At 50.9% G+C, this 16844-nt stretch overlaps 1 protein-coding gene across 5 annotated transcripts in view; it reads left to right on the top strand.

Moving 5' to 3' along the window:
- Positions 1-998: 998 nt before the first annotated feature.
- The window catches only part of RMI2 (RecQ mediated genome instability 2), a 51239-nt gene continuing 35393 nt past the window's right edge, over positions 999-16844 (top strand). For 3 of the 5 annotated variants that reach the window (XR_004628486.1, XR_004628485.1, XR_004628484.1), the window contains exon 1: positions 1194-1327. Coding sequence is in view for 1 of the 5 variants with exons in the window: in XM_034670365.1 (XP_034526256.1) it covers positions 1015-1327; positions 3792-3940 (462 nt within the window). In the remaining 4 variants the exon portion in view is untranslated. Of the gene's footprint in view, positions 1328-3791; positions 5002-16844 lie in introns of those variants that run through there. The other 2 variants (XM_034670365.1, XR_004628482.1) reach the window with 2 other exon arrangements.

Below are 16844 nucleotides of genomic sequence, written 5' to 3'. Positions count from 1 at the left end.
AAGGACTGGTGTTGACCGTAAGGATTTGCCTGGTTAAGTATTTGTGGATTTAGCTGACGGGGGACATACAGTTTTGAGGGAGAAATTCCATTTCTAGGCATTTATCTGAAACATATGTACAAAGATTCAGGTCCAAGTAGGTTCACAGTAGTGATATTATAAAACGAAAAACTGGAAATGGTCTTAATGTTCAACTATAGGATACCGGTTAAACAGGTGATCTGACAAATGGAATATTATGCAGTTGTTCAAGAGGAAGCAGAGGGATATTTGTTGTTATGGGAAAATGTTATTATTAAGTGAAGACATATAGAAAACATTATTTGCATATCAAAGATATATATGTATTTCTTTTAAATATGGATGTTAATACACTCAAAAGTTAACAGTGGAAATCTCTGAGTGATTTTTACAATTTTCTTGTTATTTCAGATTTCCTTTTCTAAACGTTCTACAATGAATGCATTTCTTTTGTGAAAAAAATATATTTTAGGTTTTAAATTGTTTTTGAAATATAACAAATATAGTAATGAAAGGGGCAATTTTACCAGCTGTCCCTGTCCCTCATCCCAGCCTTCTCCCTTGATTCGGTTCTTCGTCACTCCCAAAGTACATGGGCTCATCACACTACTGTACCTTACAGTAATGACTAGTATTGATTAACCTCAGCGTAACTGTACCACGCAAGGCGACGTAAAGATGAATACTCACATTCTGCAGGTGACTTGCATGCACATCAAATTTTGAGATGTGTTGAACAAGACGTTCTTTCCCTCCCTCGTTCATTTATGTATTCTCTTGTAATTCGCTTAACCCATCATTCATCGCTTGGGAAAGATTAGTTGCTTTACGTAAGCATGCGCACTCCTGGAGGCTGGAGGTAGCCGCTGAACCGGGAAGCCCCGCCCCCCAACGCCGACCATTGCTCCGTTCCGCCAGAGCGCCCCTGATTGGTGGCCACGGACAGGGCCCCGCTGCCTATCAAAGTTGGCGGGAAAACGGAGGCGGGGCAGCATGGCGGCCCCGATGGCTGCAGGGGCCGGGGACTCGGCTTCCGGCGGCGGCCCGGCGGCGGTGCGGCTGCCGCGGTCGCCGCCGTTCAAGGTCCTAGCGGAGCAGCTGCGGCGCGACACGGAGGGCGGACCGGGTGCGTGGCGGCTGTCGCGGGCGGCGGCGGGCCGTGAGCCCCTAGAGCTGGTGACCGTGTGGATGCAGGGCACGGTGGTGGCGGCGGATGGCGGCGAGGCGCGGCTGCGGGACCCGAGCGGGGCCTTCTCAGTGTGCGGCCTGGAGCGGGTGCCGCGCGGGCGGCCCTGCCTTGTCCCAGGTAACGGCCGGACTGACCCTGGTTGTGGGCGGCCGGGGGGGCGGGGCCTGGGCGGGTCGGACTGACCCTGGTTGTGGGCGGCCGGGGGGGCGGGGCCTGGGCAGTACCCCCGCCGCGGTACCCTTCCTTCCTGTTTCCCGGCCGCGCCCAGTCTGACCTGCTGATAAGCCTCCCCTGCAGCCCGCTTAGACCCTGCAGGATCCAGACGCTCCCCTGGTGAAAGTCTCCAGTGGAGAAACCCCCAACATCAGTAGTCGTAACAAGTCCCTTACCCACGGCGGATTTTTTCCCCTACCCCATCAAATTTTGGAAAACGCTGTTACCAGGAAGCCTCTGTTCATCCCTAACGGCTAGACTCGCGTGTGCCTTCCTCCTGGAAGCCTTCCCTGACTTCTAGGAATGGAAAGCTCTCGGGTACAGCTCCTTCTTGGAACTGCCTTAGACTGTAGTTCTCAAATGGTTTGCCTCTTAAATCAGCAGGGTGCTCAGACTTACCCTGAGGGCTTGTAACAACTCAGAGATCTGGTCTCCACTCTCAGAATTTCTGTAGGTCTGGGTGAGGCTGAGAATTTGCATTTCTAACCAGCTCCCTGGTGTTGCTGATGTGGGTGGCCTTGGGGCCACACTTTGAGAACCAAAGTTCTCAAACTTTGGTTTGAGCCAGCAGCCTGGAGGACCAGGACTGTCTTTCTGATCTCTGTATCTTCAGCATTAGGTTGAATTCCTGGCTCTGTTCTTTCCAGCTGAGCCGGCTGGAGCACGTTCCTTAACCTTTCTGGATCTGTCCTGTTTTGGTCAAAAAGGGGCCTGTCGTGCGGCTTCAATTAAAGAAAAATGGCCTTAACACTGCCCGGTTCACAGTGAGGGTTCAAGACTTCGTGACTGTTGTTGCTATGCTCCTGTTCCCTTCTCGCCCACCCCTCGCCCCATCCTTCAGCCTCCTGTCTGCCCTCTCCTCTGTAGCATTCCAAAAGCACCCATGAATCAGCAGACCACAGGCTGCTGATTTTTTTTTACATTTTCAAATGGTTTTAAAAATCAGAGGATGATTTCATGACATGTGAAAAGTATAAGAAATTCAAGTATCTGGAGGCCGGAGCTACATTTGGGAAAAATCACGGCACCAGCAGGGTGGGGAGGGTTGTGAAGAGGAAGCAGCTGGAGGCGGACTAACTGGAAGTGATTGGGGAGGTCCAGGCCAGCGGATGAAGGCCTGATGGAAAGGAGGGGGTGTGGTGGGGAAGGAGTAGAGAGACAGTGGGGAGACACTGCTGGGGGCAGAGAGGGTGTGGGTCGAATGAACCCTATTAACCAGGCTGTCTAATCGCCGGAGAAGTGAGCTCATGCCACTGAGCTAGTTCATTCCCCTAGTTGTGTGTGCCTTCTTGCAGATTTCCTGTGAGCTTCCCCTGGGTGGGATCTCCTTAGGCTTGTTCGTCCTTCCCTGGGTCTTCAGTCATTCTTTTTCCGAGGGTTCTGTCTCTACCAGCACTTGAGAGTCATTCGGGAGGTACTGGCTAAGTGTAGTTTTAGAACTAGCTCCTGTCGCCAGGGAACCCCGCGGTCCTTGCTCAAGTAGGAGCCGGAGGTGGGTTCAGAGGAACCCAATTACATCGAGCATCATGCAAGGGGTAGCAATCCAGGGAGGCAGGTGTCAGCTTGCCCAGCTTCCTTCAGCCAGAACCCGGGGGGCCTGCTTGCAAACTCAGCCCTGCTATTAGAAGCAATGTGATTAAAGCAGCCTCGCAGGGCATGCAGTGGGGGCTGGCCGAGTGCCTGCCCTTCCTGCTGTGTTTGGGGTTTTTTACACAATTAAGTTTTGTGTGGTTAAGACTGGCCAAGTTTTGCTTTCAAGGAGAGCCACTTCCCCAAGGGACTGGGAAGAGAGTCGTGGTTAATATGTCATGAGATCATCCTAATGGCAGCCGCTCTCTTGTTGATTTGCTAGCATGTGCCCAGCTGGTGGCAGGGATTGGTCCTAGGCAGTTGGAACAACAGGGTGACATGGCCGGGTGCCGTGGCCTGCCCCGCTCTTCTGGCATCAAGGGAAAGTTGGATTTACTCTGGGGCCATCAGGGGATGTCTTTGCAGAAAGAGGACTGGTCCTGTGCACAGAAATCAGACACATACCCTGTGGTGCTGGGCAAGAAACAGAGATAAGAGAAAAGCTTGGGGGTTTTGCTCCTGCCTTAGAACAGTCTAATTACAACACTACTCTGATGTGAATCTCTTCCATTCCTTAGGCGTGATTGTTTTGTGCATGACGGTAGCTTGCTGCAATTTGTTTTATGATTTTTAAACCAGAAGCCAAAGTTAAATGTTGGTATCCACTCTCTGCATTTTTTTTTTTTTTTGAGTCTCTGGTTTGCTTCTCTGATAAAGTTAAGCTCTGAAGGATGGGGTCTCTGTTTTGTTTTTGTTTTTGTCTCAATGTGAACATCACAGTGGGCTTTTCTTCTTCTAGGGAAGTATGTGATGGTAATGGGAGTGCTGCAAGCGTGCAGCCCCGAGCCATGCCTCCAGGCCGTGAAGATGACAGACCTCTCTGATAACCCCATCCACGAAAGCATGTGGGAGCTAGAAGTGGAAGATTTACACAGGAATATTCCTTAGATGACATTGGAACCCTTGCTAATAACAACCGAAATCCTGAAACAGTTTAGGTCCTTACACCATGTGGATTTCACAGATAGCATTCTGTATATATTTATTACAAGTTTCTCCCAGAGTTTTTGCTTTGGTTGACCAAGGAGTCCGGAGGTAGGGTTTCTAAGTGCTGGGACACTCCACTTAACTCAGCCCTTGATGCCCCTTGCTTTGACGACTGTTTGCAGATGAAAAGCAGATGTGTACTCCGTTTTTGTTTTTGTTTTGTTTTGTTTTCTTTTGGTTTGTGTGTGTTAATGCTCTTTAAAGCACGCAGAAATCTCATGTTGCATTTTCCAAGTTATAAGTGATGGTACTTTTTCCATTGCCGCCGGGACCCTGTTTTTACGACGCAGAAGTTGAATCTCGTTCATTGCCCGCGGTGGTTAAACTGTGCTCGTGGGCCGGGAGACACTGCGCGAAATGGGAATGACATCATGGCCCGCCTCTGCTCCCATCAACAACTGCCGTGTCCGGCTTGCAAACCGAGCTTTCCTGCTGCGAGCAGCAGCGGCCCAAAGCCAGCTCTGTGCTGCTGGGGCCTCCGGGCAGTTAAGGTCCATTTCCCAGAGATACCGAGGGTTAACACCTGCCATTCTTCCTCGCTTGGAGATGCTGAAACACTTAGAAATATTTCTTGTTGAAACTAAAATCAAGATTGGGAATGACTTTAGGCGTTAACTAAAGTTCTGCCTCTTAACTTTTGGTGAGATGCTGCAAGGGAGCAATGTCCTGGGGTAGAGGGTTTGTTTTTTTTTCTTTTCTCCCAGGGTTATTGAAATATAATTGACATATAGCACTGTCTAAGGGGTGCAGCATAAAGATCTGAGAGTTCTAACATTTTCTGGATGGAATGACTTTCTGTTGTAATTATATTCAGTGTGGGTTTCTGCTCTCTGCAACTTACCCATGCCTTATTTTTCCCAAGATTGTAAATGTCAGGAGAGTCAGATTATATTCCTACGTTGCTGTGGAGTTTTGTTGGCTTATTGATCTTCTACTACTAATAAATTATTTTATATGCTGTATATTTTTTTTTAAAGATTTTATTTATTTATTCGACAGAGACAGAGACAGCCAGCGAGAGAGGGAGCACAAGCAGGGGGAGTGGGAGAGGAAGAAGCAGGCTCATAGCAGAGGAGCCTGATGTGGGGTTCGATCCCATAACGCCGGGATCACGCCCTGAGCCGAAGGCAGATGCCCAACCACTGTGCCACCCAGGCGCCCCTATGCTGTATATTTTTTAAGATTTTTTATTTCTTTATTTGAGGGAGAGTGAAGAGAGAGCATGAGCAGGGAAAGGGTAGAGAGAGAAGCAGACTCCCCACTGAGCAGGGAGCCCGATGTAGGATTCGATCCCAAGACCTGGCGATCATGACCCGAGTCAAATGCAGATGCTTAACCGACTGAGCCCCCCAGGCGCCCCCCCCCTTTTTAAATGGACTATTTGGGAAGCACCTGGGTGGCTCAGTCAGTAGAGGATGGGACTCTTAATCTCGGAGTCATGAGTTCGAGCCCCACGTTGGGCTTGCACCTGCTTTTAAAAAAATAGACTATTTTTTAGAGTAGCTTTAGGCTTATAGAAAAAAGCAGAAAGTGCAGAGTTCCCACATGTCCCATCCCTCAGGTTCTATTGTTAATACCTTGCATTGGTGTGGTACGTCTTTATAACCGGGCCACTTTGATAAAGGGTCACTAAAGTCTGCAGTTTTCATTAGGGTTTTTGTTTTGTGATCCACAATTCTGCATGTTTTTCAAACACATGATATCATGTATCCACCATGATAGGGTCATACAGAATCGTCTTACCACCCTGAAAATCCTCTGTGCTCCACCTGTTGAGTCCTCCCTCTCCCTCAATCCCGGCAACCGCTGATCTTTCTACCGTCTCCGTAGTTTGCCTTTTCCAGAATGTCCCATAGTTGGAATCGTACCATGTGTAGCCTTTTCAGACTGGCTGCTTTCATCTAAGTTTCCTCTGTGTGTTTTTGTAACTTGATTGCTCATTTCTTCTTATAGCTGAATACTACTCCATTGTACCCTAGTTTGTTGATTTATCTGCTGAAAGATATTTGATTCCAATTTTTGCCGGTTATTAATAGAGCTGATAGAAATATTCATGTGCAGGTTTTGTGTGGACACAAGTTTTCATTTCCGTGAGCTGAATGCCTGGGAGCACTCCTAGTGGTCATGCATAAGCCTGTGTTAGCTTTTGGGAGAAACTGCCAAACCGTCTCAGTCCATTCAGGCTGCTCTCACGAGACGCCACAGACTGGGGGTCGGGGCTTAAAAACCACCGACTTTTATTTTTCACAGTTCTGGAAGCTTTGGGAAGTCCACGATGCCGGCAGATTCAGGGTGCCTCTTCCTGTCCATAGATAGCTGTCCTCACATAGTGGAAGGGGCGAGGGAGCTCTCTGGGGCCTCTTTTACAGGTGCTGATCCCACCCATGGGGGCTCCATTCTCATGACCTAATCACCCCCCAGAGGCCCCACCTCCAAACACCATCACACTGGGGGCTAGGTTTCAACTTGGGAATGTGGCAGAAGGGACACGGGCCCAGTCTTTAGCACTGTCTTCTGGAATGGCTGCGCCTCTCTGCTCTCCCATCAGCCGCGTGCGAGAGTCCTCGTTCTCCTATATCCTCACCAGCGTCTGCTGTTTTGGATTTACTAGGTTTTTTTTTTTTTCCCCTGATACCAGTTCTATTTTATTTTATGTCTTTAAACTTCTAAAGGTAAGGCAAATTGGAAAGCGCATGCTGTTTTTAGTACTGATCTGGGTTTGTGAACTGCTTGAAGCGTGGTTTCGAGCCAGCTTCTGTTCAACGTTTGGGGATTTTTCAGGCAACCTTACCGAGCTTTATCAGGAACTTTGCAGCGGGTGGACCTGAACGTGAGCCTTTCATGCGTTGTTAAACTTGCTGTGCGACTGTGAGCAAGTTAATTAACATCTCTGTGCTTTACTTTTCCTCATCTCCTAAAACTGCGGATTTTCCCCAGCTCCCGACACCGACATGAGGGATAAATGAGGACGCATGTGAGTCTCTTGGACATGCGCCTGGCACACGGCAGGCACCAAGTGATTGTTTCTGGGAGGAGGAGTGAGTTCTTACAGGCACTGACTGCCTTGGAAAAAACATTTTTTTTTAAGAATAATTTTAGATCTACAGAAAAACTGCAGAGGCAGTACATAGAGTTCCCATATACCGCAGCCAGTCTCCTTTATGATTAACCTCTTACGTTAGCGTGGCATATTTGTTACGATTAATGAACTGCCACGGAGATGTTATTATTAACTAAAGTCTGTACTTTTTTCAGACTTCCTTCATTTTTTCCCCTAACGTCCTTTTTCTGTTCCAGGATCCCGTCCAGGAGACCCTGTTATATTTAGTCGTCATGTCTCCTTAGGCTCCTCTTGGCCGGGACTGTGGACCAGTTGCTTTGATTACATGGACATTTAATTCTGATATAGTCCATGGGATCTCTGTTACTGGATCCTCAGCCTAAAACATGATTTCAGAGTTGTTCCAGGGCTCCCAATAGGAGTCCTCGAGCTGGGAGTGTGGGGTAGGCTCCTCAAGACCCTACCCAGAACCCTGCCCTCCTAAGCTTCCCCCCTTCCCCAAAACCGGCTTTCCTGCTAGAAAATTGCCCCGGGCTGCCGAGAACCTTCCCAGTCTCCCGCCCCATTGCCCCGTTTGTCCTCACCTAACTTTGGTAAATAATGCCAGGTTGAGAAATGCTGATTGAGCTGATAGGGTTGCCGGGGCAGTGACCTCTGTCAGGAGAGTGGGAGGTGGGGACCAGAGGGTGCCTGGTGTTTTTCCGACAGTCCCCGCAGACTGCCAGCAGCTCCAGGGGCTTGGGGCTGGAAGCCTGCCCCCTCAGCGTGGCAGCCGAGCCCTTGTGGTTCCCCCCGAGTATTAATAGCTCTCACCAATTCATAGCGTTTCCTCCTTGACATCACTAAATGAAAACGCATCTTGGTTGGGGGTTTTAGTTTTCTGGACCCAAATCACAGTTGGTTTGTCAGCAAGCCTCCCCCCCCCCACCACTTCCCCACCAGACAAGGGCAGGCGGTGTGTGCTCCCGCCGCCCAGCTTCCCTTTTGAAATGGGCTCTTTTCTAAGAACTGAAAATAAGCACCCTAGGCCGTGACTTCACTTTTCTTGGAACTGCTTTACATTAGAAGAAGAAACACACACACACACACACACACACACACACACACACACACACACACACAAAACCTTCATTTAGCTGGTTTTGGATCACTGAGTTCCCTCATCGTTCCTGCTGGGTCTTCTTGTAAAGCCGAAGTTTTACCGCAAAATTCTGATGCATCAGGTGAAGCAGGAAGGGGAAGCAGTGAGCCCGTGAAACGGTCGAGGGTTCTATGTCCTGGCCGATTCTGGTATGATTAATGCCAGAGGAGGGAACGAGCTGGAGTGGACACACTGGGGGGCCGCATTCAGATCCCCAGGGTCTCAGGCATGACTGTGTGGCCCTGAGAGTTGTCAGGCCACCAAACGGGCTAGGGCTGGTGTCACTAAAGCTCTGGCCACAGTCCAGACTCACCGAAAGGCTGCCTGTTTGCAAGGATAAGGAGACAAAAATGCACTTTAGCCACAATGACCTACATTGTAGCAGGCATTTTGGAGCCGGTGCAAGAGGATGTGTCTCCAAGGAGCCCCCGCCTGCTTAGGATAAGGAAGAGAGTGGTTGAGCCACACTGGGTTCCAGTCCTGGTCCTGCCCTTTGCAGACTAACCTCGGACTGGGAGGTCAGTCTCGGAAGTGAGGCTAGTTCTTCCCTCACAGGATGCTGCCTTAGTAGGTTCGTGGGAACTGGGGTAGACGCCCCTGCTCAGTGGGGATCTCTGTAGATAGGCACATACATTGTTCTGAAATCGAATGTTCGTCGTATCTCTGTACCCATCGGAGCAGGCTTTCCAGTGATGTGATCATGTCTTACCTGTCTGCCGCGTGCGGGGCCTTGCCAAACCCACGTGGGCTGTCGGTAAATGTTGGGCGAATGGCTGCATTTTAGGTCGGAAAACAGGGAATCTATAGGGAACAGTGCTCTTGGGCTTACACTTGGCACACGGCAGATTTCAAATGAAAGGAGCCCTTACAGGCCAGGCCTAACGAAAAGCACCCTTTGAATGGAGCACCCTGGGTAATGTATAACCAGCCTGAGGGTGCTCGCTAGATAGTTCGAGAGAGAGCAGGGCGTTCTGGAGTACAAACAGGGACAACCTGATTAAGAAAAGGCTGGAGGAGAAGAAAGAGATAGCAGAGCACCACCTCCCTCCCCACGCTGGGCAAATTTATGCACTTCGGGCAGAATCTGAAATTACAACTCTGTGGGAATCAGTGAATATCTCTTGATTAAAAAAAAAAGAGAAGAAGAAATGCAAATTCAACCAGGAATGACATGCCAGGGGCTGTGCTTGAAGATTTCCCCTGTTACTTCATTTTATTGTGTCAGTGCCTCTGTGACCCTCATCTCCCCACCCACCCCGCCCCCCGCCAAGGGATGCAGGCCTTTGCCCAAGAGCATCTAGCCAGCAGCCTGTGCCAGAGACAAATGTGAGGCCAGCTGATGTCCCACGTTGGAGGGGAGGTGGCCAGAGCCTTCATTCCGAGCCTGCTCCTTTCTGAGAAAGTCCTCAGACTCACTCTGGAAGCTCCTGGACTTTCCACTTAGGTGCTAGCTCCCCCTGCTGGCCGGCCCCAGACGCCGCTGCTCTGTGTTGTCAGAAACGGGACGACGACCGCCAGAGACAGGAAGGAAAGCCACAGGAGGAGGCAAAGGAACGAACTGGGGCCATGAGAAGCTTCAGCTGTCCACCCTGGGAGTTTCGCCCATTGTGGCCAAGCCGTCTTGGGGTGGGGGATGGGGGACAGTGTTGGATGGGTTCCAACGGTCCGGCTTTGGAACCCCTGCTTCACCGCTCTGGGTGCGTGGGCTTCACTTCTCTGAACCTTATTTCTGCCATTGGTACAGAAGGGGTGACTTGGGGTCAGAGAGGTCGCTTGTCCACATGGCAGTCTTGGCAGATGCTCAAAAAATGTTCACCTCATTGGTCTTTCTATCGCTAAGCACTTAGTGAGCCCCTGCTGGGGTCCAGGCTCTGGGGACATGCACAGTGAACTAAAGACATGTGGTGGCTCCCAGTGGAGCACAGTGTCTTCACACACGTCTCTGACCTCCCATTCTGCCTCCTCTCTCCTGCGTACAGCTCCAGAAACTTCTGTGATCCAGTCTTGCTCACCAGGATAACCTCCCCCAACTCAAGGCCCTTAATCTAATCACATCTGCAAAGTCTGCAAAGGTAACATTCGCAGGCTCCAGGGAATAGGCACGGACATCTTTGGGGGAGGCGTTCTACCTATCCAGTCTGCCCTCTGTCCCTAAAAAGTGCATGTCTGTCCCAAAGGCAAAGGTGCATTCCCTCGGTCCAGAGGCCCTACATCTTCTCTAAACCTTATCATCGAAATCATCTGAGTGAGCTGTGGGCAGGCCTTGGGTGTAACCCATCCTGAGCCCCCCTCCTTGCCATTGGTGACCTGTGGAACCCTTGAAACCAAGCTCATCCCCCAAAATGCAACGGTGACAACCCAAAGGGGATGCCATCTGCTTCTGTCCCTGATCCAAGGGACCAGAGATCCAGGCCAAAACGATGAAGAAGAAACAGTGAGGCCCCAGCACGTGGGAATACCTAACCCCTGGACTTCCCCTGCCCTAGGGCAAATAGGAACAGGACGAGAGCTTCTCAGAAGGCTCTGCTGGCACCTAACTCTCTGGGCATGGAGGGAAGGCAGACCCAGCGGTTTCCATCACAGCGGTGGGGCCTGTTTTGGAGAGTCAGGGCCAGGCCCCGCCCCGGGGTCTGCCAGTGCACAGCTGTGCTGCCTTTGGGGGCAGACTTCTCCCGAGGACCGCGCTGCCTGGGCGTCCGCACGGAAGCCTCGGGACTATGGCACGTGGCTGCTGATCGGCCCCACCTGGGCTGCTTTCAACCTCGTCTCTGCCCACATCTTTAATTAGAATTCGTGTGGGTAGGGCTCAGGAAGATGGAAGCATTGAGAAAGCTCCCCGGGTGAGTCTTATTATCAGCCAGGTGTAGCAGCCGCAGGTCTATGGTTCCTGGCCCGGACGACCTGGGGGCGAGTCAGAGCTGCCCCAGCGCTGGTCGACTGCTGAGCCCTTTGCCTTCTCAGATGGGGACCCTGGAGTCCAGAGGAAGGGCAGATGACGAATTCAGGAAGCTTGGGACCAGGACCAAGGGGTCACTCATCCTCCAGCTTCCCTGAGGAGGAGGAGGAAGAGGATGGGAAAAGCCCCCACGGAGAAACCGGGCTAGACCCCCTACCCGCTGTTCCTGGGCGTCCTGGACCATCCTCGGTGCTGGGCTGCTGCCGGGGTGTCGTAAGGTAGTGATATCAAGGCTTTTTTTGGTTGTTTTTTTAAGTTTTATTTAAGAGAAAGAGCAAGAGGGAGGGGGAGTGGCAGATGGAGAGGGACTAGCAGACTCCCCATGGAGCACGGAGCCTGACCTGGGGCTTGAACCCAGGACGCCAGGATCATGACCCGAGCTGAAGGCAGATGCTTCACTGACTGAGCCCCCAGGCACCCCTTGGGTCTCCTTTTTAAAAAGTGAGTCTATTTGAAGGAAAAATGTTAAGAGAACAGAAGTACCGGTGGCCTGTGAATGACCTGCGTTTGGGTAGCCCGTTTGCTTTTCCTTGACCTAGAATAGAGCCGTGCTGATACAGCAGCCGCCACAAGCTATCGAGCAGTTGATGTGCGTCTAGGGCTGCTGGTAGGGTCGCCACGTTTAGCAAACAGAAATACAGGACGCCTCCCGTTCCTTAAGTGGCGGTCGTACGTGGTGACTTCCCTCCAAAGAGGACCCTGTGGGAAGGTGTAGAGGAGAGATAGCTTTCCAGTGGAGAAACCTGGACCCCCACACCTCAGCCAGGTGACCAAGGTGAACATCAGCCGTGATATGTCCTGTTGAGAGTGTGGTTTGCCCTTGGTAGGGTGTGGTGAGAATGACCCCTTCCCTCTGTGGTCTTGTCCGCCCCCCCCCCCCCCCCCCGCCGCCAAGCTCTACCCTCCACCATGAGAAAAACCTGAGACGAATCCTGGTTGACAGACATTGGAAAAATCCCTGCCCAGTACTCCTCAAAACTGTCAAGGTCATCAAAAACAAGGAACGCTTGAGAAATTGTCATACCAGGGCGAGCTGGGACCGCAGGCACAGGTGGCTATTGAGATCAGGTGGAACCCAAGGAGACTGGAGAGTTCAGTGTATGGGGAGATCCTGCACGGAGAAGGGGCACAGCACAAGAAGAGGGTCCGAAAAGAGTATGCACTTTCCTTAATAACGTTTGGACATCGGTCTATTTGCAACAAACGTACTAATGTAAGAAGTTACCAGTAGGCAAATCTGGGGGTAGGGTAGTTGGGAATGCTATGGTTTTGTCACAATTCTTCTGTAGATCTGAAACTGCCCCCCCCAAAAAAAAGTGGCTTTTATTAATTAAAAATAGAGGCTGCCCAGTTAAATTTGAATTTCAGATAAACTCATACTCTTTATAAGTATGTCCCATGCAATAGTTGGGATTTAGTTACACTAAAAAATTATCCATTGTTTGTCTGATATTCAAATTGAACTGGGTATCCTGCATTTTGTCTGGCAATATTACCTAACTGAATTCTTAATTCTTTTTTTTTTTTTTTTTTAAGATTTATTTGCGAGAGAGAGTAAGAGCAAGCCCAAGCAGGCAGAGGGACAGAGAGGGAGAAACAGACTCATTGCTGAGCAGGGAACTGGACTCAGGGCTTGATCCCAGGACCCTGGCATCATGACCTAAGCCAAAGGCAGACGCTTCACCGACTGAGCCACCCAGGTGCCCCTGAATTCTTAATCCTTATTTTAATGAACTTGAATGTAAACAGCCCTGTCTGGCCCGTGGCTGCGGGTGGTACCGGGCAGCAGAGGTCTGGGTCCTGTGGCTCACCCTGAGGTCGGCAGTGAGAAGGCAGGTGAGGCCCTGGAAACATCTTCTAATTCCAAGGCTGGTCCCCATAACTGTGCTCACCTGGTTCCTGTAGAGAAGGAACAGTGCTCCAAAAGGATGTGTCAGGCCTCCGGGAGCCCCAGAGAGGCAAGGAGAACTCCACATCTCTGCTGGGTGTGACAGCTGGGATGTGTGCTCTGAGACCATTGGTTCGGGACCGTCGTGCCACATAACAGATTGCCACCGATTCAGCAGCTCCTGAATGGGTGGGTTTTCTGCTCAGAGCCTCGCTAGGCAGAAATCAAGGTGTTAGGCTGGCTGAGCTATTTGCAGGAGGATCTGGGGAGGCACTCCTTTCAAGCTCATTCAGGCTGTTGGCAGAATCCAGTTCCTTGTGGTTGAAGGACTGTGGCCCCCATTTCCTCACCGGCTGCAAGTTGGGGGCTGCTCTCCACTCCTAGAGACCACCCCCAATCCTTGCCATGTATCCCCTTCCATATTCAAGCCAGGAACTGTCCAATTATTCTTGAGCTCCCAATCCCCGCTTTCCCCCTCTGCCCTCTAGGCTCCCATTTAAAGCGCACATATGATAAGGTCAGGCCCATCTGTCTGAAGGTCAGCTGGTTTGGGACTCTAATGGCCTCTCCAAATTCCCTTCACAGCAACACCTAGATTAGGGTTGGATTGAATAACTGGGAACCATGTGTCTACACCAGGGGTGGGGATCTTGGGAAGGCATCCTAGAATTCTGGCCACTGCAAGGACCTGCCAGATAAAACTACGTAAGGGATAAAGTGGGTTCTGAGCCAAACAACACGGCTTCAGATCCCAGCTCCCCCCCAATGTGTGTGGCACCTGGGACACATGGTCTATACGAGCCTGTTTTCTTATTGGCAAAATGGGAACGAGAGTGACCTTGTTAAACTCCTCTGACCGATCACTGCTTCGTCTTCCAGCCGTTCTCCCTCCCCTGCTGCTACAGCTGCACTGCCTGTTGCAAGACCTGCCTTGTCTTCGTAGGCGTGAGAATGGCGTTTTCCCTGCTTTCCCCACATTCTTTGCCTTTCTGGCTTGCGACAAGGCTCTTTAAGAATGAGCTCACTGGCTCGGGCTCTTGATCTCCCCATTTTGGCAGGCTGGACCAGACTTGGCATGGGAGAGAAATGTCAGTGGGGAAAAAATCTGTTTAAAAAAAAATGTATGCATGTAGTAAAATGCATATCCAATTCCAACATAAACATAATTGCACACGTTGGCGTGTGTTAATGAGCCCGGGGTAGGAAATGTTTGGTAGGTCTAAGCGGATTTCCATCTGCTCCCTCGCTGCATGGCTCATGCAAGATGAGACTTAGGGCTTTAGCATTCTGGTGGAGGCAGTTTTCTGCGAGCATCCTGTTTATTCCATGGTCATGGGCCTTTAGAACCAAATTTGCTTGAAACCCCTGTGAACTTATTAATGGAGAAAGATTGAGCAAGGGATCTTGGGTAATATGAAAGCGAGTGGCCAGTTTTGCTCAAGTTCCAACATGGGTGGTTTCTAACTAATTGGAAAAACATGCCTCTTCTCAGTTGACTTCTGCAGTGCCCAGGACTTAAGTGTTTCCAGAAGGCTTAAGGGGGTGTAATTGGCTCCCAGGGTGGTCACCACAGTTACAAAAGGGGCAAAGAGCTCATGCCTAGGTCTGAGGGTCTTCCAGATGCTGCCCGCTTGGGCTTGGGGAGCAAGGACGTTGCCCATCACCAGCCTTCTGGGCTAGGGCACAGAACTAGGTGTCAGGAATGGCAGAGGGGACGGATTCATCCTAGCTTTAAATTTAGCCTTCAAAATGAAAGGCTCTGGAGGCTGAGTTTGGGGTCCAGGCAGAAAAAGGAATCGGGCAACATTTAAGTCCTCGGAGCCGAGGCACCCCTCACCCTTTGATTAAGAAGCACGGTGTTGGGTCCTTCCACCCTTTTGTAAGGCTTTCTTCAGACACCCAGAAGCTGAAAGTCCTACTTTCCCTTCCTAGTTGGGGTTCTCTGTTCCCAGGGACAGATGAGCTGGCTGGGCCCTGGCCTCACCGGTGTCGTTCAAGAGAAACCTCTATCAGCGAGTGAAACTCGGCCATGGCCCACACCGCCGGCTCCTCCGGTGCAGGTGCGGCAGAAGCAAATGTGTGACCTCAGGCCCCCAGGGCGTCCACGACCCAGCTTTGCCAGCTGGTCTCTGGGCCTCCTCTCTCGGAGCCGTTGGGTGGTTTCAGCATGAAATGCAGCCCGTGGAGCACCGCCCCCGCCCCCCCCCCCACCACAGCGTCTGTCCGAGGGGGTGCCGACCAAGAGGTGATACTGTTATTAGAGTTATAAGGGTTTGTGGTTTCCTCTCTCTGTTTCCACTTCCTTCCTGAAACCCCAAAAGAGGCTTCTCAGGAAAGGAAGGGGCTTTCAGATCTGGGAGCCCAGCTGGGAATGGCTGTTCCCAGTTAGGCTGGCCGGCTAGAGCCCAGGGTGACTGGCCTGAGCTATGGTTTTGGTCCACCAGGGCCACTGGCACAGCTGGTCTGCTGTTGAGCTGGGCCAGCCATCGTGCAAACACCACCTTTGTTCTACCTTGGGAGCTGTTCCAACGTTGAAAAAAAAAAAAAAGGGTTATGAAGACTTGTCCTGCTCAGGACATGCCACTTCCGGGGGCCCCATGTGCCCAGACTGGGTCCTGTGCCTCCCAGGAGTTTTTAGCAGAGAATGCATATGTATAAGGCCCAGCCCTTTGGCATTGGCACCTCTTTTTTTTTTTTAATTTTATTATATTATGTTAATCACCATACAGTACATCCCCAGATTCCGATGTAAAGTTTGATGCTTCATTAGTTGCGTATAACACCCAGTGGCACCTCTTGTTCCTAATAATTCCACAGTTCTGTGAAATGGACACACTCTTGTGCAAGTGGGCTGCTAATCCTTAAAATAGTCAAGCTGTTGAAGGCTCCTTTAGGAAGTGGCCGCAGGATGGTTAGAGCCAGAGATAGGGTGCCCTGTTTGGAGGGGCTCTGTGGCTGGCCAGCCCCTTGCGTTATAGAAACTCTTGACCTCTTGCAGGTACCTGAGAACCTAGGGATTAGTGGCTCAGAAGCAGAACAAGGTAATAACTTGTGGGGCTCAGCATAAAATGAAAACACAGGGCCCCTAGGCCAAACACTATTAAGACTCAAGATGGTGACAGCAGGGCATTCAGGCAAGCGTGGGGGCACTTCTGAGAGCAGGGCCCTGACTTTGCAGTTGCGCCCCCGTGAAGCCAGCCCTGGTCTGGAGAGCGAGTATGGGATGGGCAGCTGGTCTGGGCACACAGATGGATTTGTTCACCCCACCGTCTTTTCTGGGCTGCTGGCCCACTGAGACTAGTGAACCGAGCAGGACTTGCCCTAGTCTAGGCTGAGAGGCTGGCTGGGTGTGACATGCGGTGATGGAAAGGTGGGGGCAACTGAAGAGGGCAGGGCTCCGGGCCATGCAACATCTTTTCTCTAGAACAGGAGGTCACTGAGCATGGCCACCTGACCTCATTGTCTGTCACAGGGCTCTAAGCAAAATACAGAAGACCAGACCACGATGCATTAAAATCGCCACTCCCCAAGTGGCAACCTGAAGACCACCTGAGCTTTTGGGTGATATATCTTGTGTTGCTTCTATCAGAGAAAAGTGACCAAATTGGTGAATTTCAAAAGCAAATCCATCCCTGCTGGGAGACCTTAAGGATAACCCAAAATGGGGTATTTGCTTCTTGGGGTCTTTGCCTTTGGCCCACAGCCCTGGGCATTCCTGCAAATGCTTTGCCCATGCCCAACCCTGGCTTCCACTGTTTC

This window comes from Ailuropoda melanoleuca, chromosome 10 (genome assembly GCF_002007445.2).
Source record: "Ailuropoda melanoleuca isolate Jingjing chromosome 10, ASM200744v2, whole genome shotgun sequence".
Taxonomy (NCBI): Eukaryota; Metazoa; Chordata; class Mammalia; order Carnivora; family Ursidae; genus Ailuropoda; species Ailuropoda melanoleuca.
The sequence above is the reverse complement of the archived record's forward strand: the minus strand, read 5'-3'. Positions and strand labels throughout refer to the sequence as shown.